A 23436-nucleotide genomic window follows, 5' to 3' on the forward strand; every position below is an offset into this window, starting at 1 on the left:
ATTCCTTTTTCCTTTTTGTTTGCATGTTCCTGCTGTCTTGTGTTTATATGTCTGGTCTTTGAGGACAGACACAATCTTTCTGTCCTGTATTTATACAGTTCCCCAATTTACAGCTCTGGCTTTCAGCAGGTAGTGCCACGTGACCAATGAATTGTAGCCATAACAATCATACTCCAGAGTGCATACTTTGTTTGCATTTATTATGTTTCTCAGTGTGTGTATAGGGGCTTTGTGCTCAAACAGGGAGTACTCTGTAGAATTCTATAAAATTATTCCAGACCTATTCCCATAGCAATGAACTGTAGCACTTTGGCTGTGGTATTTTTATGTTCAAGCCTCATCAGAGTGTTTCGATCGTCTGTGGTTGTTGTGAAGGATGCATCAGTTCCAAATCTATATCCTGATGCATATGTTGCCTTATGGTGTGGACTTTAAAGATTTTAAGGGTTAATAATTATGACAGTTTTCATCCAATGCTTCTTCCTTATGTTTTAGGTAATTTGAATATGCACTATTGTAAAAGCTTTTACCATGTAAATGGGTTGGTGACACTGAAACATGAAAAATGCACGGACCTCTACTTAACACTAATCCCTGAAATTATATTTTTGTGTTGATTAAAATTTTTACTCATACATTTTAAATACCTGATTTAAATATCAATTTTTCAATCTATCAAGCATCATTTTTGTAAATTATGAATCCAATTTTTTTTGCATTATTATTCATGCCATCGTGTTGCTGAGTTATAATTCATGCAACTGATTTAAAAGTCAATGCTTTATGCTTTGAACATAATGAGCTATAAATATTGCAACAGGACATTTTTCAATGGCATTCTCTAAAAAATCATGTTTATTTGAATGAGCAGAGCTCCAAATAACAACCTATAATCTGTTAAAATGATGATTATGGTTCTCTCATTTTTAAATAAACCTGTGATCAAAAAGATGGGGCAGAATGAAGATAGGCAAATTTCTCAGTCAAACCAAGCACTGAACATGTTGACTGCCTTTCAGGGCCCAGTTCAGCAAACAGTCAGGAATAAATGCTATTGATGCTCATATTGAGCACATTTTCCCCCTCAGATATCCCCAAAAGCCAAAATGTGCTTTCACCCTGCCCATCCCTGTAAGTTTACAAGTTGACCATGACCAGTGGTGTTTTTTTCATCCTGGTAGCAGTCACATTACTCTCCCTAATGAGTAGCACTGTCAACGAATAATACTGCTAAGGCTGGCAGATTCCTGTGGTGGATATGCCCTTCTGCTTCACTTCCCAGGGCTGGATAAATACATGGACAGCTTGTGCACTGCCTGCACTGCCTGCATTTTTCCCTGTTGGGAGTGCCTCTGGACACCTGCTGTCTTGTGGGCTCACTTGATCCCTGTTAGTTATCATTGTTTTGGGCCTCACGGCCCATGTCCACCCTTGCTATTAGTGAGGGATGTGTACAGGTTTGTTTCTTGATTGCAAGCTGCCTTCTCCAAATTTAGCTGTAGTGCTGTTTCTTAATGTGGACTCTTCATCTTCTAAGCTTACCTCTGTCTTCTGTCACAAAGTGTTGTTTAGATTTACTTTGTGATGCTAGTACATGTCATTGTTAGGAAAGACAAGAGCTGTTATGGTAGACTCAGAGTTTAATAGCAAAATGTTTAATAGGCTTTCACAGAGCCTAAGTGGCTATGTGCTTTTATGCATTTTGCAAACGTGTCTCTAAATGAATAAAAACTACTCTTAAAGAATAAAAGAGCAACTATGAAATTTAAATAGTGTCTTGCACTTTTTAATCAGTTGCAAAATGTGGCAGAACTCAGTGTTATAGAAATGTATAATTAATTTGAAAGAAGGCAAACCTACCTGAAGTCCTCTGATACTGCATAGATTAGATATTGGGCATGCTGTTAATTTTGGCATTTGAAAAAAAATCACTTGGTCTCTGGTAAAGCCTCTTGTTGCTTCATTTGCTGCTTGCCATGGTCTTGCTTGCCACAATGAACCTGGTTGATATCTTATCTACCAGTTTTTTTCATATATATTGGGTATTTTGAACTTTCACCAGAGGTCTCAACATGCCGAGTCACTGTGCTATCTGCATTAGCACTGTGTTTGACAAAGGTGACTTTACCAGGTAGTGCATTTTGATATTCTCAATTAATCTCTGTTGCACAGATCTCTTTCATTGCTTTGTTGCTAAACAGTAAAGTGACATTAATGGTTTAGATTTTGAACCTAAAGCCCCAGTAAAACAGCTACATTTAGTAGTAGTATATGGGGAATTCCCAACTTTTATGTTGAATACAGCTTTCTCGAAACAGCTCTTTTGAAATACTGGAATTTAAATGAAAATGTTCTTACTTGTAGTTTTCAACAAGCCAGCTTTGACAGAAACTGCACGTTGGCATAGCAGAATGTCTTTGCTCTCCCAGACTATAGCCTAAAATATATAACATCTCATGGATAACATTGCTAACTCCACTAATTCAAATAACCTTAGCAACCTTTCCTGGGAAAGAGCGCAGTGTGACAACCCAGTAAAGCCCCTCTATTAGAAAACCAGAGTAGCTCCTGTGTGTGCCTGTAAGCTCTGGGAGACTTCCTGAAGTGGCAATGAATGATATGTTTTCCTTAATCACTGATCCAACCACCTTATTAAATCATATATTCTCCCAAATTGTTGCATGGGGCAAAGTCAGTCTTTACATACAAACTTGTAGGCAATTTCTCTGGCATTGCTTCTTGCTTCTTCCCTTACAGAGGACAAAGTAGCAATCATTCTACACAGAAGGGTCAGAAAAATTGCTGGGAGCTCATTCTGGATGCAGATGGGTTGTTAAAGTGGAATTTCTGTTACAATTGAGGCAATGTTTGTTTTACAGGATTCAACCTACAGCCAGCAACTCCTTATTCCAAGCACAGGTTTACCTTTGAAAACCAAAATATATGCAGCTGTAAGAGCAACCAACCTTGATGGCAGGTACCATAGAGGGTGTTATTTCTTGTCTTGCTTGCTTTTTAGCTCTTGTTACTTACCTTATTTAAAAGCATCCGTCTTTCCCTGTAGCTTTTTGTATTTCAAAATAATGGTTGGTGTTCAATAATCACTGCTCTCAGCTGGAGGGTGCCAGGTCCTTGGCAGTGAATGCATATTTAGCTGCAGTTCTCATTGTGAAAGTTTTCCTGAATTAGATTTTAAATCCTACATTGCGTTTTTTTTAAGAAAAGACCTCTGTCGGACCAAGCGAGAGAATCCAGGGCTTTTAAAAGTGGGCTGGTTTTGATTTCTAGTCCTATGTGGCCATGATTTCTGAGAGGAGGTGTGCAGTGTGTGTTGGTGTGGTGACTTACATGAAGCCAAATTATTTGATTTATGATGTTCTGCTGCTATGTTGTGCAGTTTAATCTTCCAGGTAGTTGAAGAAACAGGATGACTGCCATGTGACCTGTTTAATATACAGTAACTCAGTTTCACTGTAACAGCCTGCACTACCTGTTTGTATGCTTTTTTCTGCTGTCCTTCCATCTCACCTCACTGACACCCCCATGCTTGCCTTGCCAGCTCCCCTCATCTATCCCTTTACTCCCTGTGCAGGTGGAATGTTTTGATGGACTACTGTTACACCACACCTTCTGGCAATCCTAGTGATGATCTTCGATATGATCTTTTCTTCAGGTAGGGCCTGTGCAAACCCAGTATTTTGTTGGTCCTTCTTTAAAAAAATAATTCTAAACCTCTTCAATAGTGGTGTCTTAAACTGCCTGGAAATTTCAAGCATTATTAGTAGGCAGGACCAAGGGCTAGGCTTATAGATAACAGGTCAGAGCTGCTTCTTGGGTGAACATAAACATAGAAGCAGGAGCCAAGTCATAAGAATTATTAAGGTAGAAAAGCATATATCCTAAGTAGTTCTACCAGAGATAACATAAATGCTAAAGTGAGTGGCTGAACTGGCCTTTATTTTACCAAAGGTTAATGTGGTGAATGATGTTTTACAGTGATGTAAAACATCAGAGACTCAAGTCCAGGAAAGTAGTTAAGCAAATGATCAAATATAAATAGACACTCCTACTTCTACTCCCAGTAATAACATTTATTTGAATTGTAACTTTGAAAAACATCCTGGCAATATCTCAAATTCAACTTTATCCATGACACCTAATGGAGAGGTACTGTCTTCATTTGGAGTTACCTGTCTTTACTGATTAGCATACCTGATTGCTTCTTGCTTCAGGTCTCAAGTTTCTTTGAGCACTGGAATTAAGTGGGACCTTGGTTATAGCTGTGGTGCTGCAAAACAAAACAGTGTTTTTGTAGAAATATGTTCCACCACAGGAACCTGCAGCCTAGCAGGCAGACTGTCTGCAGATATTTTCATTTCCAAGGAACTAAAATGTTGATCTTGCTGCTTAAGCTATCATATTCCCAGCTAAGAGCTGCAAAACACTAACAGAGCTGCTCATCCCAGTTTCACTCTTCCCTACAAAAACTAGCTGTGACAAGGACCCGCAGACAACCATAATTGAGAACGGCAAGAGTCAAATGGGCCGGTTTTCCTTTGAGGTGTTTCGCTTTGTGAAGCACAAGAACCAGAAGATGTCCACGGTCTTCCTGCACTGTGTGACGAAGCTGTGCAGAGCAGATGACTGTCCCTTTCTTGTGCCAGTAAGTTGTATTTGTCTGGATATAAAATAGGCATTCTGGAGTTCTGCACCCAAGTGTTATGGAAGTTTGGATGGCGCAGAATGAGAGCGACTTGTAGAGGCTGAAGTAAGAATGTTTTTTGTGTCTGAAGGAATGTGAAAGTACTGATGAAGAATATGGAAATGAATACTGTCATCTGGAGATAAAATAATACTAGACCTGCAAAACACAGGTTGTTGAATATATGAGAAAATACCTCTTTGTGTTGTGGTACTTAATTTTTAAAAGTAATAACTCTGAGATGGCTTTCAGGTTGATGTTCTTAGTAAGGTATCCATCATCACAGTGGATGAAGAGAAATATCTTAGAATCTAGTTTATGGAAAAGTTAAAGCTATAGAAAGTGCTGTAATACTGACAAGGAAAATTTGTGGAAGATTCTCACAGTGAAAAAAAATACCATGCCCCTCAGAGTATATAATCTCCTCTATCATCTGAAAACTAGTCTTGCACTGAAGTTCATGATGTTATGTCTATTTAAAATTAACTAATTTTAGTAGTATCAGGAACAACAAATGAATTTTGGAAATGGAAACATTTAAATAAACACATAAACACAAAGTTCTGTGCTGTTTTCAGAACACTGCATTGTTTCCTACTGAATGACTTCCCATTTAGAATTTTAGAGTGTGGTCTGTTCAGTATAGTCCCGAAATTTTGTACGTTATTCTATATTTTTATATTACACATTTACAAAATTCATTTTGCATTCAATTTATATTCTGAGGCTTTTGAAGTTCTTTCACAAGAAGCTGAAACTAAGGAAATGCTCTTGTTTGGAGCACGCTTGAGTACCATAGATTAAGGTAGATGGTAGGTTACAAATGTTAAAGGCACTTTCCAGATGAGAGTGCTGGGGATCGTTTTAGTGTGTCATTGCTACTTAGAACTCCATGGAAGATGTGCAAACTCTCCCTCAAGAAGCTTGCTAGAATAGGGATTGTCAGGCAAAACAGATTTGTTGGGGAAAACTGTCTGTAAACATAGCTTTGGGAAATTAACTACTGAAAATTTAATATACTGTAAGATGGATCTTGTACACCACAGCAATGTTGTTTGGTAAACAAAGTGAGGCAAAATAAAATGGGAAGCCAGGAATTTATAAGATGCACTTCTAGGCAATATTGCAGATGTTTTTATTGCAAAGTGATTTAATGCACACTAAGAAATAAAATCGAAGTTGTAGTATTGCTTACCAAAGAATTCATATTACATCAGGAAGCACAAAAAGGCCACAGTTCTGTTCCACTCTGATTCTTGATTGTTTTGATTGACCACTCAGATCTGCAGTAACAGAGAAAGAAGAGACACTGGTGGAAGGACGACTTGGCACCCTCAGAGCACATCTGGCAATGCTGTAATCTCTGCTGGCCCCATCATTACCAGGAGTGGTAGGAATAAGCAATCTTTCTCTATGGAATGCAGGAATTTCATAAACCTGGGGAAATGTTCTGCAGTTTAATGTAAATTTGCAGTGACTTTTTACTGAGTATTTTTTTACTACTACTGAATATTTTTTATGACATTTTTTACTACTTTGTTTGGTAGAAATTTTGAGCAACTATTTTTGTTTGGCTCTCACATGTTTCTTCCTCCAATAAAATCACCGTGGGATACTGTTATACATATAAGGCCATTAAAAAAGTCTAGACTCAGTGGCTTGACTTTTTTTTTTGGTCAGATTTCACTGGAGATAATAGGATTTAAGGCACTGTGTTCAATGTTGCGATTTAATTTGGATGCATATTGAATATTCACTGTCACTTTCTATTCAGCATTTCTTCCAGCTTCCCTCTGGGTTTTTATCTACATGTTGCTTAAAATTAATGCACACTATTCTTAGATTCAGCTATAAGAAAGAAATGGGACAAAACCATTGTAAATTTTAAACAGTGGGACAGAATCCACTTTTAATTGAGGGCGAAGTTCTGTGATTTTCATTTTTATTGCCAATTGTTTAGGAAAAAAATAAAAGGCAGCTCTGAATGTAACCTGCAGTCTCTGAAAAATAATTGTATGACTGCTGTTTAAGTTTTACAAATTACAAATATTTATAAGTAGTTGCAGTTAAGCAATTGATTTCAGCAGGCTTAGGTTTAGGATGCTGAGAGTAGGACTGAACCTGCTGGTCTAGGAAATCTAATTTAAAACTTGAGAATAAAATCCTTTTTTTCAGTGCCAAGTAGTTGTACTTGTACACAAAGAGAGCAACTGACCCTCCAGAATGGGGAACCACCTAACCAGAGACCATTTCTAGAGCAAACAGGCTCTGTTATGAGCAGCATATCTGTAATGAAAATGAGTGATTTTTTTTCATAATACATGGTCCCATTTGAGTTGCTGCCATCTGATTAGCCAAGAAAAAGTGAGAAGAACTAACTTCAAAGTTGCATACATGAGTGCATATGGGAAATGAATGACGGATTTGCTCAGCCAAACAAGTGTGCTGGAGCAACGCTGCCTTAGGCAAGGAATGGAAACTAGATACAGCTTCTTACACAAACAGCCCCTGGTAGGTAATATAGCTCATGATTCAAATGCTGTGGATGCTATTTTTACAATTCAAAAATTACAAAAAAAAGGATACTAATCAATTATCTTTAAATATTGCATAGCTTCAAGCAAAGAGATCTGATGGCTGTTTAATGGCACCAAAGAAAGTATAAATAATTTTGTAATTTCATGACAACTGTTGAGGTTGTTTAAATGAAATCATGAATAAGGCTGAAAAAGGAAAATAATTTTTTAGGCGTATTCTGAAGGTGGGTGGATAAAGCTTTTTTTATTTCTCCATCTTCATGGTGTGCTTTTGGAGCATTCCACTCATGCTGACAGAAGGATGGTTTAACAGGAAATACTTGAAAAAAAATGGGATTCAATTCTAAACTCTGCCACAAATTTAATGATTGGCATTGTGCAAGTCCCTCAATCTCCTGTGCAATTCCCTTTTCTTCTGGATCAGAAACAGGGAATTAGTCCTGCTGTTAATTCCCTTTGTGAAAATAAACTCATAAGAACCAGGAGGTTTATGAATACCATTCTTAACAAACTAAAAGAGGGAAGATCATGCGAGAACTTGAACAAAACTATCTGGATGATGAATAACTTTGCATAAATTTGGAAAATTTTGGATAATTTTTTAGATTTTAGGTAAATTTTGGATGAGGAATAGCAGGGACTAGCGCTGGCTTGCATTGATGTGAAGGTGCATGGAAGTGCTTACACTGTTTCCAAGGCCAGCTCTGGTCTAGCTTTAGCACAGATACATTTGTCCATCAAACCTGCTGCACCTGGCTCACCACAGTCCATATGCCAGCAGTAGGACTGCACAGATGCCCTTCCCTCATTTAGGGTGGAGCTGCAGCTGTCCCAGGGCTGGCCTGGGCACATCAGCACCTGTAGAGGCTCCTCAAGGTAGCCAGGTCCTGCCGTGACCTGCCACCAGCTGCTCTGGCAGTGGGGCTGCTGATGCAGCTGCCTTGGTAGGAATGGAAGAGCACTGCTGCAAAGAGTGCTGGTCCTTCTCCCGTGTGTTTCTGAACTCCTGTTTCTAGCATTTGGCTCTTTTCAGAGAAACGTTAGTCTTTTTTGGTTTATCCAAAATAAGTCATTACAGGAGGCATACACAGAAGAAAATGCTTTAGTCTCTGTATGGAAACAAAGCAGGGACCTACTTGTGAAGTCAAAATTATGTAGCTTTTGATGGATGTCTCACTTAAGCTTTGGAGACAGCTGCTCAAAACAAATGTATTTGTGAATTGTGCTCACAGATTGCACAAAAACCCCCCAAAACAGTGATGAGAAATGTAATTCTGAAATGGACACTGGTAAGTAAAAACTGAAGACAAAATACAAATGTTAGCCTGAATATAAAGCCACTATGTAGCTGCCAAGAGGAAAAAGAGCATGGAAAAAAGAGCTTTTTTGTAATAATTTATGGTCGCTGACATATTTTTTTCTTGTTAAACTCAAGTTTTTTCCTATAGAGCTATTTTATAATATGATTAAGTAAAGGGGCTTACATATAACATTGTGCTTATGCTTGTGTTGTCCAACTGGACACCTTTTCAATTAAGAGATTCCTGATTTAAGGTGGAGTTAGTTTTTCCACAAGACATAAAAAATCTTAATTAATATTTTAATATCTCCTGATATTAAAAATGAAGCAAAGATATGCAATTGATGTTATTGTCCATATTTTAACAGAGAAGCTAAAAGCTGCTAGTCCATGTGGAAAGTAGATCTGATGTATTTTTAAAATAAAGATTCAACTATTGGCTTTTGTGTTGCAAGAGGGGAGAAGGTAGGCATAGGTATTTTAAAAATATAACTTTTTTTTTTTTTTTTAATGTAGATGAGACGCCAACCAACAATTCACAGCTTGGTAAGTTAATCAGAGTTTCAAAAAACATAAGAGAGGGTTTATGAGAGAAGCAGAACTGAGGATGAACCATTTTGATTAATATCTATGCACTGGGATTTTTTTCCTTTTTTAATTTTTATTTATTTTTGTTGCTTAAATGAGTCAGTACCAACATGCTCTGAAAAGAAAGCAATTGGTGAGTATGGAATTCTCAGTTTAATTTGTGCACCCAGCACCATCTACATTGAAACTTTTAATTCCTGTGATGAAATTGAAATGAAGATCTGATGCTACAGAATATGCAGGTAAAGGGTACATTATAGCCACCAGATGCAAAACCAGATTTAAGCAGTAAAAATTGCCATGCCACACAGGAGTAGAACAGGAAAATTGTTGTTATGGTGCAGTCTAGCTTGGTTCACATCTCAAAGCCAGAAGGTCAGAGCTTCAGCTCCTGTTCTAGCGTTTAACCACACAAGTTAAGTTGGGGAGAAATTTGGATGGAACTTGAGACCTGCTAGGGTAGTGAAGGAAATAGGCTGCAGGGTAGTTCAGCTCTTTAAGTTTTAGGGTGCTTTTCCTTTGGAACACTTGTTTCAGCCTGTGACTGTTCTCTGCTAGTAACAAGGAGTGGCTGATGGCTAAGAAAGGATGATCAGGTGATATATTGGGCCATTCCACCTGGTATTTCTTCACAAAAGGATTCAGTGGAACAAAGTATCCAATCTGTCCTCTGAACTCTAACACTATTTGTTCCTTTCTTTACTCAATTTAGAACATATAAAAGCAGTTGCTGTTCTTGTCTGTCATGGAGAGTTCTCCCTGTAATTAATTGTTCCCTGGTGTGCTTCTACCCATGGATATAATTAAAATGATAAAAAGCAAATTCTTTATTTGCTGCACACAGTTTGCTGTGTTGATGGCTGCTCTATTTCCTTCCTATCCAACAAAAGAAGCATCCTCTCCATCCCAGAGCAAAAGCCTTTCTTTTGCCTGTTGCTGTCTCTGTGGAGAGCACAGAGGTAGAGTGAGGTGAGGTTACTGCTGTAGCAGCCAGAAAGAAGCACAGCATTGGGAAGGGGAGGGTAACCACTGCTCATTTCCTTTCAGCTTGGGTGAGGAGAGTGGGATTAATGGTGTTGAGGGCAGGTGGCTGCTTCTGGGAGGAGCAGTCTGGTTTCTCACATGAAGACTGTGTTGTCATTTCACCTCACTCTCCACCACTGGTAATGGCCAATGCTCATTGGTGCTCAAATGCTTTTTTTCCCCTGCTGCTGGAAAACACAGTACTTGCTGTGGGTGTATGTGGCTGGTCCGTGAGCAGTTTGCTGATCTGCAATAAGTATTAAATATGTCACCTTTCCTACCTGAGAACTGATAAACAGATTATGAAGCCCTTTCTGAAGGTGTGCAACAAGCTTCCAGAATGTCCAATATCCAGTGCCAGACATGTCTGCTGATATATATAGACTTTGAATGGAAATGTAGATAATGATAGTGGGGAAGAACTTTCATTAACTTGATTAGGCCACAAATCCTTATACATCTGCCTTGATAGTCCTTGGATAAGTTCTTGGATAAGTCCTTGGATAATGATAGTCTTGCCTTGAGTAACACAGGTCAAGGTTGGTCACAGGCAGATGAGGGATAATGCCTCAGAAGGCACATGTCTTTATCCCCCAACATGATTGATATTGAAAGAATTAAAAACTGTTTTCAAAATATAGTTAGATAAGCTTTATCCAAGTAGACAGGTGCCCATTATGAGGTACAGTTTTAGCTCCTTCATTGCAACTATACAGTATATTGGTTACTGGAAGGGGAAGGCAGAAGTGTTTGGCACTCATGAGAGGTAAAACCAGATGTCACCTGAGAATTTTTCTTCTCCTTGCAGCTCACCCAAACGGACCTCCTTTCCAGATGAACACGGTCACCAGTGCGCTGATTTCAGGCATTGTCATCCTAGGAATTTCAAGCATTTTCTTTTTTGTATGTTCTCTAACCCTTCTGCACAGAAACTGGCCCAACAGTTTGGTCCTGAGTGGCATCCGAAACCCAGTTTTCAACTGAAAGTGATGATTTGTGTGCACTTTTTGTTTGGGGTTGCCTTTCTTGCCTGTGAAGTATGATTCCATTAAAAAGTAATATTAAGGCAACACTCCAGTGGTATCCAGCTTCTGTTCCAGCTATTCTGTATTTGTAGATTTGCTAGATGATGTTGTGTAGGTAAGCAGCAGTGATGTTGGTAACAAGCCTAGAAAATGTTGAGAATCTCAATTGTGTTTGCGATCAGACTGCACGACATTGGCCCATGAATGTGTGGATAACAGAGCTCACGTCTTCATCTGCTCAGTAAGGTCTAAAAGCTGAAGAGGCTGCAGATGAGAACCTTTCCAAGTGTGCCACTTTAATACATAGGCTGACATATTCAGGAAAGTTCATAAGTTCATGAACACCTAGTAAGATAAGGATAACTTCCCTTTTGTCATTACATTTTTCACAAAAACAAATGTGTCTCAGGAGGAATTTGTTTTCAGTTGTCTTGGCTAAAAATAACTGAAGAGAGGCTTGGAACAAGGGACTTTTACTTATTTGTAATTTGGACGTATTTTCTTATGTATATCTTCCATTGGCTTGTGGAGGTATCGTGTATCAAGTTTCTCCCAAGCCTTCCTCACAGAAAATTATTTTTGGAGCACAATTTGGCAAGAGAGTAAAGCTCTCACTAATACACTATTTGTTAAGGGCAAGTTTTGCTCCGTGAGTTTTTCAGTTCTCAGATAAAGCCTTCATTTCCACACGAACAGTCATCAATCAGTGCTTATTTCTTTAGCAGGTTTTCTGCATGAGTTAGACTTGTTCACTGCATAGATGAGGGGAAGAGGGCAACTAGAAGGATAACAGGCTACAAGCAGATCCGTCCTGTTGCCTGTAGTCAGTCTGATGAACATCTGACTTACCTGAAGTGAGTGTGAGTGGCAGGTGCCCTCAAACAGGAGCACAAGGCAGTGGCTCAGCTGTGTAGAGTAGACAAAAATGCTGGTACTAGAGAGGCCACCATAGACACAACATATTAAGCTGGACTGGATAGACAGTTGGGATTTTGGTCACACATACAGCAGTTAAATTTCATTTTTTGTGTACTGTACATATTGGCCTAGAAACACCTCATTGATATTTATCATCATCCTGTGTTAACTGTGTCTGATGTGTCAGAACTGGCTAATGATCAGGGCTTTTTGGCTCTCAAGGCTAAAGACAAATTCAGTCTTGTTCTCAGTTTTCTCTGACCCTGCAAATGCTGTATAAAGGCCTGTTTGCAAATTCCACTGTGCTGTAGGGCAGTATCCCTAACAACCAATACTGTGCCTGTTTTCCTCCAGTCTTAATACCTCAGAAACATTTTTGCACTTCAGGGGTTAGGTCTGATGACATGTAAAACACGATTGTTTAATAAAATTAAACATTTCAGAGTGGATGCTTTGTCTGAACTGTTTTCCTTCCCCTGTCCAATTGTTACTTTTGTACATGCTTCCAGGCACCTCATTCTACAAAAAGGAAATCTGGACCTGCTTTTTTAAGTCGGTTTGGTAAGAGCTTTCAATATACAGGATAAATTAATATAATTATAGATTTACTGACCTTTAAAGGTGTGTGGTAAACTCTGGAGATTTATATTCCAGCCTGGGGATAAACAAATTCAGATAATCTATTTTAATTTACTAATAAAGGCAACCACAAAAATCCCATTAATGTAATTACTACTTAGTAAGGAGCAGCTTTAGCTGCTTTAGCTTCTTTCAGCTTTAGCTGAAAGTTTCCAGTGATGGAGATAGCCATTATCATCCTTAGAAAGTTGTTTTAGCAGTTAATTGATCTCTTCAGTACTTTTAAAAATGCTTACTAATGTGAATATGCCCATTTTAACTTACCAGCTGTTAAAAAATGTCAGGCTGGTGTCTGCTAGAGGTGGGGAGAGACCCTTTTTCTGACACGAATCCCATACAGATTGGCTAAGACCACAGAAAAAGAAAGTGAATGGTGTTGGAAGCAAAAAAAAGTTGCTGATACAGTATCATATTTGTCCTATTTGATTCCTCTGTGTTTCTGGAAGACAGTTTGTTGCTTTTTTATAAGGAAATGTATTTCATAGTAATTAACAAAGACTTGTTGACCACATTTTTTGAGGCTCAGGTAACCTATTACAAAAATGGAGTTGCTACTCAATAATGCAAGATGCAGAATGTTATTATTCTGGTTTTTTTTTTTTTTAATTTCTAGTGTTTTGTTTTTGTGAAGAACCAGGTAAGATATTTGTGTAACTTTTCCTCATGTGGAAATTGCTGGTACCAATGGGTGATCTCCCTCTAGCTAAATTAGTGACAGAGTTCCAACAGCCATCTGTAGCAGCCATTACTGAGCTTGCTGTGGATTGAGAATGTATTTGTCTTCGTCATTCATTAAAAGAGTTAAATATATGTTCTTTCTTGGTAAAGAAACATGGAGAGCCACAGGTGGAAAATGATGCCTAAACCAAGCCTTATCCATTTACAGATCTGACATGGGAATGATTTATGTGTTGTAGGGGAGCTGAAAATTTGAGCCAGGCTGGCAAAATATTTCTAGGAAGGTGAAGAGTTACTGAATTTGTAAAAACATCCTCATCCTGGTTTGTTTAAAGAAATTTACAGGTATTAAGGAATACATGGAATCCATAATTTGTGACCTCACAAGTTTCAAGTAACATCTTAGGCAGAGTGAGTGGATATGCATGAAGGTTACACCCTACTTTTTGGAAGGCAGGATGTCAGGTGAGAGGGAATGGGGAATGGAATGAAAACATAAGTTTTAAATGAAGTACTGAAACAAAGACAACTCTTTGTACCTTGGGTGAAGGAGCTCTGGCCTGATACAAAATGGGAGTTTTGCAGGTGTTAAGTGAAACAGAATTGCTAAAAGAGTAGTGGCTCTGATAATGTAAGCAATTCTTTTAGGGATGCCTGATATGTGTGTGTTTTTTAAATGCTTTTTTGGCACAGAGATCAGGTTTCTGCTGGTAATCACAGTGTGCTGAAATATTCTCAGGTCTGTGACCCAGATTGTGGAGCAAACTAAAAAGAAACTGAAATTTTAAGCTCAGTTCTAAATCCAGTAGAATTTAATAAATGTGTAGAAGGGTGAAAAAAGTTCCAGGCTTCCCCCTTGGAAGAGATAAATGGCATATCCAACTGGAGCTGTGTATACCAGTGCTTGGGATAAATTCAATTGATGTTTGAGAAATAGGCCTTGGCCGACGAACCTGGAAGTAAATCACATTTCCTACTTCATTCAGCAGACAGTATTTCTTACTCTCAATATCTCTTAGGCTCCACAAAGGTGCCAGAAGAAGCAGACTTACCCTCATTGAACCACACACCTCTTCATCTGGAGGAGACATAGGTAGGAGTGTTGTGGTAAACTAAGAAATGTTCCAAGTGTTACAAATGTTCCAAGTGTTGGTCCTTCCTCAGGTTTTATTTCAATGCCACTTGGACCTTCCACCATGCCTTTCAGGAAGAAGGAGGTAGGATGGACATGGAAGAGACATGAGAGAATGGCTCTGCACAGACTGGACCTGTGGTTGCAGTACTGTCATGGCTCTTTGCCATAATGTCTCCTTTGAAATGTTTTATTAATTTTTCCATTGTTAGTTAACTAACTCCTTCCTGATCTTTTAAAGAGAATGTTTATATAATTAGGAAGCACACCCTTGAGATTAGAGAAATAGAAAACATACAGTGGAAAAGTTGTTTAAGTCCCTTATTTTGTGAAGAAGGTAAACTATTCATGTGTGGTAAACCAAGGAACGTGCTGGCCAGCCAGATTTCAAATGCTGCTGTTGCACTTTCAACCTCTGCTTTTGGACTTCAGGGTGTAGCATGAAAAGTTCTTTGTGCTAAAGCAGGATCCCCTCCTGTCTTTGCAACCAAAAAATTCAGCCATAGCTGGAATGTTTGCTGCAATCCCCTGCAAAAAGGGGAAGTCTTCACTCTTTTGAACTCATAAGATGGTGGTGGTTATAGACATTCACTATCCTTACCTGAACAGGCATAAAATGCTCTGTTTACATCCTGACCTACTTGTGTATAGACTCTAGGTCTCTGAAGTGTGTTTATCAAACTTGCTTGTTTTGCATAAATAAAACAAAAAATAAAAATAGCTTTGCTTCAGCATGTTTTCAACCGCTTTTTCTGGACTGAAGATTGAATGAAGGGAGGCTTGGTGTTCCTGCCAGCAGTCTGCTATATTTCTCATCAAGACAGAGAGGCTGAATGATGTCCATTACAGACACTCTTCTAAGTGGGTAAAGAAGAATCTGCTCTTGTGACTGTTTTCTCCTCAATGTTGTAATCCCTTGTCTCTTGATTCAAGCCGAGCTTGAATCAAGCTCTGTTTGGACAATTTTATTACTTTCATCAGGTAGTAATATGTCTCTGCTCAGCAGCTGTTTTGAGGGACAGGCCTCATTTTAGTGTGGTCTTTTAAACTGATTTTTAAATTATTTTGTTTTTACTTTATGAGGAGGAATTAGTGAACTGGACCAGTCAGTACAATCACAAGCTACTTCATACAGCAGATATTCCTGATTTGTATTTTCCCCTCTTCAGATTCTAACAGATAAAAATAACGATCCTGTTAATGCAAATGCTAATTGCAAATGACTGTTAGGGCAAAAATTCAGTGTAGGGTCTGTAGTGGATGACTCAGAGGATCATGCCTGCTCAGTGGGTGTGTATTCTGCGCAGGCTTACACCCATTCTGGAGCCAGTGATGTGTCAGGAGGTGAGAAGACTGGGCACTGTCTCACTTCAGAGTCAAACCCTGCTTCTGGATGTTAGGGGCTGCACAGCTGGGTCAATGCCATGTGATGGAGTGATGCCTTGGGGCTTCCCTCCCTCACCCCAAAACACTGAGCACTGGGTTACATATTGTCATCACAGCACTGCAATTACTGTGGGCAGAGCCATGAGATGGGTGGCCAGGACAGGTGCTCCCAGTCAGCCTCCTCACCGTGTCCTGGTGTTCCCAGGCTGCAGGTCTGACTCTGGGAGAGCTCTGCACATCTGCTGGAACTTGGCAAAGTGGGAGCAGAGCCATGGCAGGGCTTGTGCTGCTTGTTTGTACTGCTGCTGCAGCAGACTGCTGAGCAGCTTGTTCTGCTGCATGTTGAGGAGGGATAGAATGTAAGAGAATAGTGCAGAAGGTAGTCTCACCCCTGAGGAGTTGCAGCTGTACAAATCACCAAAGATTAGGAACAGGCCTGTCCTTAATAGGCCACCACTGCTGTGTCCAATGAGTGCTACAAAAGAGTGGGTTAGCTGGTTGAGAAGAGAGCTGCAGTTTGTTGGCTGTGCTGTGAAGAAGAAGGAGTCTGTGCTGTGAGGAGTTGTCCTTCAGCAATCACCAAGAAAGTGTGGAACTTTTGTAATAAGATGACAACAGCACATGAACTCCACACAGACTTGCTCTACTGGGAACACCAATTAAATACAGAAACAGAAATGTGTGAATTAGTGAGAAATCACAGAATTATCCCTTTCTGGATGATTGTGTTTGTTTTCACAAATGAGGGAGGGCAGGGAGATGGGGAGGTGTCAGGACTGTGGCCTCGGGTGCAAGGGCAGCAGCCCCTGCAGAATGGGCTGCGAGATGTCACAAGGAAGAGAAGCAGCTTTATTCCATGTGTTATGTGGCAGGAATTTTTATTGTTTATGGTGTCTACGGGGCAAGCAAATATCTATGGTTGGCCAGGTACACTCCAGGGCAGTTTGTGGTATAAACAAGGAAGGACTGGGGAAATCAGCTTTGCTACTCAGCTTACATCAAGATCATAAGTATTCAGATTGAAACCTTAAGGACTCATCTACTTGTTTTCTTGTGCACAACCCTTCTACAGCAACATGTGGTTTTCTTCAGTGGCACTTGGGTGCTCTCAATTCTGTCAGCTTTTTTATCAGTGCTTGCAGAACACTGCACAGGTACAGTGTTCAGACAGGAACCTCTTCCTGGGAGCTGCTATTAAATTAATTTCACTTAATAAGAGTGTTTCTGGTCTGTCAGGCCCAAAATGGCAGTGTGACTTGTTCCTTCACTGCTAATGTGAAACTTAGACGTGCTTTGACTAGGGTCCTGTTTCAGTTGCTACCCTAGTTTTAATCCTTAGAGTGGAAATTGTCAATAGCATATGATAGTGCTTTGTATTTTCCTAGCATTTTTCAAATCTTCAAATTCTTTTAGCATATTAGGTTTTTCATTTCCTCAGCAGGTGTTCTAGCCTCTATCTTGTTGGCTCTCCACCAGACTTCTTCCAGTTTACTAATGTTTTTCTTTTAATGTGGGGATTAGAAAATGACATAGGTTATCTAATTTGTGCAAAAAGTGAAGAGTAGTGGTGGGAAATTACCTCCCCCCATCTCCTGGCCATGTTCCTGTTCATACAGCTCTGGACACTGCTGACCTGCCTTGCTGCCAGGACCCTCTGCTGGCTCCTGTGCAGCCCTTCTGCCCACCAAGATCTCCCACTGCTTTTCACCAGGGCTGCTCCCAACCAGCCAGTCCCCAGCCTGTGTCACTGCAGGGGTTGCTCCCAAACAGATACAGGACTGTGCAGTTGTACTTGTTGCATTTCATAACATCCCTGTCAGCCCATTTCTCCAGTGTGGTGAGGTCCCTCTAAATGGCAGCCCTGTTCCCAAGAGTACTGGGTGGTGATCCTAATTTGTGCCATCTGAAAATCTGACTATAGTCTGCTCTGTCACCTTCTCCAGATCATTGGTAAAGGTATTAAAAAGGACAATCTCAAGCAGATTTCCACAGTACTCTATTTGTTGCTGGTATCCAGGCAGACAGTGACTACTGCCTGCTGAACTAAATCATTCCTCCATTTGTCCAGCTGAAAGAGATTGTCACTGTCAGTTCAAGGTTCATGTTCTGCTGATCTTGTATGATAGGGACAACGACAATGCTACACAGCAGAGGTCGTTATATTGCTTATTTTTAATTGGGAAATGACATCAGAAATCCAATCCTGACAGAAAGCTAATGGTACAAAGTAAAGCACTAAGGAGTTACGCTCAGATATGTTGTGTTTTCTTGGAAAGGCTCTTATTTTCCTTGGAATGTTGCTTTGCCTCCTAGGCACAAGGTGAACAATGAACCAGGGTAGTTTCAAGCAATGATTGAAAAGGAGTTTGCTGCTCAGTGAAGCCCTATCTTCTTTACTAAAGAAGTTAAGTTTCCAGTGAATAAGGCAGGGAAATGGTCTAAAAGACAATGGCTGTATGGTGAAACTGGTTGATTCTGGTTTGACAGTGCTTCTGGGTCAGTCTCTTGCTGGATGTGGCTGGAATGACAGTTTAAATTGAAGTCAGGCTCTGTACCTTAATTCTTAACCTTCTCCCCACCTCCAATGTACTTGTGCCAAAGCCTTAATCCGTGGCTTCATTCCGGGTGCAGTTTTCCACCACTGTGTGTATTTCTGACATTGCCTGCTGCTTTAGGGCTTTTTGAGGCTGTAACCCCTGTGCTCTGCCAAGACCATAGTTTCTGCTGCTCCCTGACTGGTGGGTGCCTGCTTTCTCTCATGCCTGGCCCTAGTCTGCCTTGACTGCAATTCTGCTTCTGTCCACCCAGCCCAGCTTAGCCCTAAGCTCTGACTGTGTGGGAGCCATGTAAGCATTATCCCCCCTGTGTTTCTAGTTCTGAGTGTTAGTGTCCCTCCTCCAGGTGGTTAAGCCAAACTCTTCTTAGGTGAGTGTTGCCTTTTCAATTTCCATTTACTTGGGATAGGGCACAGGAGACCCCTGGTTATAGTAATGAAAGTATACAGTGGCTAACAGTCTAGAAAATGAGTTCTTGTTTTGGTAAATGTCAAACCTACTGCTCCTCTGGGTAAGTCTTAAGGAAATAAATTTTGATGCTCAATATATTGTGCATGGTCTGCTGCTGTTGTCATACTGGAAAGAAGATCTAATAGTATTAAGAGGAATGAAAATGTGTCAAGCCACAGGGACACATTTTGCTTATATTTCTTCACTTGCCTCATAATTAAAAAATGAATTGAAATCTATCTGCTTCAGTAGCATTTTTGGTCTATTCCATTTTGGACTGGAGTTGTGCAAAAAATGCCACTGATACATTCTGATTTACATGAATTTACATGCAGGATGAGGGCCTTCTAGTGTTAATAAAATAAAGCAGCAAGACACTTGTGTTCTCAGAGAGCATTCCTCTTAAGTTCTTCCTCAGCTCTTTGTCCTTACAATTCATACAGGTTTGCTCTGATGATACAGAGGCTACTTGCCATTCTCATTATTTTACATGTTTTGCCATGGAACAAGGCTGGAAAGAGACCTACATCCTCCTTCTTGTTTCTGTTTCTATGATTGACTGGGTTACTTCTGCTTCCAGGTGTGTTGGGACCACCTTTTAAGGTAGGTATGGAGATCACTTGTTGTTGGCTGCCTGCAGGTAGAGAAGCTGAATTTTGTTGCTGTTTTGCTGCCAGGGAAGAGCTTCCCTCTGTGAGGAATACCTCTGTAATGATTATCAGGCTGTGAATATACAATAGAATAGCTAATGGTATCTGTATCTGGTTCCATCTGGTAAAAACAGTCTGGCCTCTCACAGAGCTGCCTCACAAACAGGTCCTCTTTGAATTGCTGAAAGAAACACTGAAATGGGTACACTAGGAAGAGCATTGCCAGCAGGTTGAGGGAGGTGATCCTGCCCCTTTAGTCAACCCTAGTGAGGCACATCTGGAATGCTGTGTCCAGTTCTGAGCTCCTCAGGGCAAGGGACACGTGGAGCTCCTGAAGCAAGTCCAGTGGAGGGCAATGCAAATGAATAATGGACTGGAGCATCTCTCTTAAGAGGAAAATCTGAGGCAGCTGGGCCTGTCCAGCCTTGAGAAGAGATTGCTGAGGGGATCCTGTCAGTACCAACAAGTAGCTGAAGGGAGGGTGTCAGGAGGATGGACTCAGGCTCTTCTTGGTGATGCCAAGCAATGGGACAGAGGCAGTGGGCAGAAACTGAAGCACAGAAGTTCCACCTGAACATGAGGATGAATTTCTTTACTGTGCAGTGACTGAGCATTGGAACAGACTGGCCAGAGAGGCTGTGGAGACTTCCTCACTGGAAATGTTCCAGACCCATGTGGACACAATTTTGTGCCATGTGCTCTGGGATGGCTCTGCTTGAGCAGGGAGGTTGGACCATATGATCCACTGTGGTCTCTTCCAGCCTTACCCAGTCTGTGATTCTGTGACATGGGTGCATTTTATAGAGATGTAAATTTTGTGGTGTAAGCTGCATGCTTCCTTTTCCTATTTTTTTTTTCCTATCTGTACACAGTTTCCTTTCCTTTCCTTTGAAATTTTGGTTTCCTATCTCAGAAGCTCGCTGAAAGCTTTCCTTTCTTTCTATCTTTCAATACCTTCCTCAGCACTGTTGCAATAGTCCTTCACCCTCTCACTTCTTCTGTAATACACTGGTGTCTTTTATAATTACAGTGCTTCTGTTTCTCTGTTCTTTTCAAAGCTGCTAGGGACAGTAGAAAAGGTATCTAAAGAGGAAAATAATAAACAACAATCTGAATTTTTTCCTCAGTTGGTTTTTGCAAGATACCCTTGATCAAGTATTTGCTGAGGTACAGCATTGAAAGTCAGGATTAGCAAAGTAGCCTTTGGGGAGGCTTTTATTTGAAAAAAAAAAAAAAAAAAAGTCTGTGTATCCTTCCATCTTGGATGAAATATCTCTTTTGTCTTTCTAGGCTACAGAGAATGCTTTACCTGTTTTTAATTGTAACTGGGTGACCTGGCTGGGCAGGGTTTCTTCCAGTGAAATATAAATGTGGGATAGTGGTGTACAAAGAACACGTGAGCTGTGAAGGTTGTGAGGAGAGCTTGTAAAACAAGTTATTTGTTACCACTTTATTCATTTAGTCATCTGAAGAGTTATGCCACTGTAAAACTGAGGAAATGGATAGGTATTCCTGTGAGATACAACAGACCTCTTGACGTCATGTGTTCTGTTTGACCAACCTGGTCTCCTATGACAAAATGACCTGCTGATGAGGAAAAAGCTGGGGGTGTTGTCTGGATAAATTTCAGTAAGGCATTTGACACTGTCTCCCATAGACCTCTCGTGGAGGAACTGGCTTGGATGGGAATGCTCTTTATCGAGTAAAAAACTGGCTGGATGTCAAGGCCCAGAGAGTGGTGGTGAATGAAGCTAAATCCAGCTGGCAGCTGTGATTCTGAGGTGGCAAGAAGTGGTTTGGACACGGTGGTATTGTGCAGGTTTGGTTGATATCCAAACAAGAAGAATGGGAACATAAGTTAGCTGGGACTTGTTCATTTCCTTGACAGTTGGATCTGGCACCTGGTAATGTTCTGAGTCTCACTCTGTTGAGACAAGCCTGTACAGTCCTCAGCTGAAGGATTATTCATTGATGCTGTAGCATCTGTCTTGAGCAGGTGATGGGAGAAAGCTGAGGTACAAAGTTATGGTTTGTGAACTATGCCATGGTACTTGGGCATAGCACCAAGTACCATGGCATAGTACCAAGTACCAACCTTCATCTGCTCTTAGGGCTGGGTAAGACAGTTGATGTGGGGCAGCTATCAGATAAGATAAATACCAAAAGATAAGTAAAACACAAATCCATGCCCACCTTAGGGTGTAACTTCCTCCTGGAGCACTGGGAGGGCAACTGCTGGCTTTTTGGAGTGCAGAGTGCCCATCTCCTGCTATGCTAGAACAACACCTACATGTGCTGTAGCATCTTTGTCACAGCATATCCCCATGTTTAACACTGTGGGCTGGATAATGATGGAAAAGTGGGAAGGAGGCAGAACTAAAATGGAGAAGCAAGAATGAAAAGTTCTGCAGGTGAAAACTGAAAATGTGTTAAGCCTCAATCGCTTCCTTGAATCCAGACCAGAGCTGTTTTAGGGATGTATTGCAGCACCTTCCCCGTATGGACACATCAGTTAGATGGAGTATAGCTCCAGAGAGCAGGGCTTTGAAGGTTATTTTGCTGACCAAGGATTAAGGAGTCACACTGGTAAGTTAGCAAGTAGTGTGATAGATGAAGAGATATGGTCAGGTTTTGTTTCTGAACTAGCACATTTCCAAGTCAGCATGAAGGAATGATGAGCAGCTGCTCTCAGTTTATGGTAATGTTAGTAAATTTTCTGAAGGGTCAATGGGAATCATTCAGGTTACTACACTTAATGCTGTGGTGCCTGTGATGCCCATGTAAGATCAGTAAGTGCCAGAGAAGCACTGCTGATAGCACCAGCTATATCAGAGGGTTTCTTGCTGTAAAGTTGGGAAAAATACTTCTTTTGCAGCTGTCACACTTTATATTTACCAGTAAAGAGAAGGCACATAGTGATTATAAAGATCAACATTTGAAAATACAAATACATGGTATTTACTGGGAATTTATGTATCTGTATATAATGAACTAAATTTCTTGACCTGATCTCTTGCCCTCTTTTGAAAGATAGGAATCTTCTGTCCTGTGGCTTCTGATGACAGCTCAATACCTCTTTCCTGTTGCTACTGGTTCATCCCACGAATGGTGGCAGAAATCAGAGCCCTGCAGCTCATATAATCTGTCTTGATATTTTGTATCAGGTCTGTCAATCATTACAGTGCTGTACGAGGCTATTTCACATCACCCATATGAGCTCTGAGAAAATGACTTTTTGCTGAGGAGTAATATCATGTTTTGCTTTTATAATGCTCTACGTTGTACTGCAATATGAGGAGATTGTTTTTTCCTATTATCTGGTGCCATTATTTGTTTTTTTCATGGACAAATGCCATAGAGATGCCCTTTGCATGTGTAATAAGCTCCTTGGCAGCTAGAAAGAATAAGATGTGTTTTTCAGGAGCATTGACTGAGCAATTAAAAAGCCAGCTGAAAATGCAAATAAGTCTTCTCTTATATGAAAAACTTTTATTCTCTGTAGTGTGTGTGCTGGTTTTTCACAAAAAGAGACAAACTTAAGAAGCAGTTTGCAGTTTTAAAGAGTACAGCACCCTTTTGAATAAAAATCCTTATGTGTCTGTAGCAAGATAGTCTTCATGTTAAGGCCTGTCCTTCCAAAATCAGCCCTGGAGTAAGCTGCTCTCAAGGTGGGGATTCCCTGGCTCTGGGGAAAGGCCGGAAAGCCTGTGCTGGAGCTGGAATTGTTGAGAATAATTGTAAAATACCAGTAAATGACAAGAAAAGAAAAAAAAAAAATCCCTTTTTCTCCAGTGACCTCGTAGTCAGAATCCTCAGGGTTTGGCTCCCCTCTGCTTGCAGGAGGTAGGGGCAG

At 40.3% G+C, this 23436-nt stretch overlaps 2 protein-coding genes across 10 annotated transcripts in view; one reads left to right on the forward strand and one right to left on the reverse strand.

Moving 5' to 3' along the window:
- Positions 1-12529, forward strand: part of ZPLD1 (zona pellucida like domain containing 1) — a 126403-nt gene extending 113874 nt beyond the window's left edge. For all 9 annotated transcript variants that reach the window (XM_050973484.1, XM_050973480.1, XM_050973473.1 and 6 more), the window contains 6 exons: positions 2880-2977; positions 3593-3673; positions 4492-4663; positions 5984-6092; positions 9056-9085; positions 10959-12529. In XM_050973484.1, coding sequence (XP_050829441.1) covers positions 2880-2977; positions 3593-3673; positions 4492-4663; positions 5984-6092; positions 9056-9085; positions 10959-11134 — 666 coding nt within the window. In that variant the 3' untranslated portion in view covers positions 11135-12529. The remainder of the gene's footprint in view (positions 1-2879; positions 2978-3592; positions 3674-4491; positions 4664-5983; positions 6093-9055; positions 9086-10958) is intronic.
- The window catches only part of RPL24 (ribosomal protein L24), a 432745-nt gene that overhangs the window by 236369 nt on the left and 172940 nt on the right, over positions 1-23436 (reverse strand). The window lies entirely within an intron of this gene.

This window comes from Serinus canaria, chromosome 1, assembly GCF_022539315.1.
Source record: "Serinus canaria isolate serCan28SL12 chromosome 1, serCan2020, whole genome shotgun sequence".
NCBI lineage: Eukaryota > Metazoa > Chordata > Aves > Passeriformes > Fringillidae > Serinus > Serinus canaria.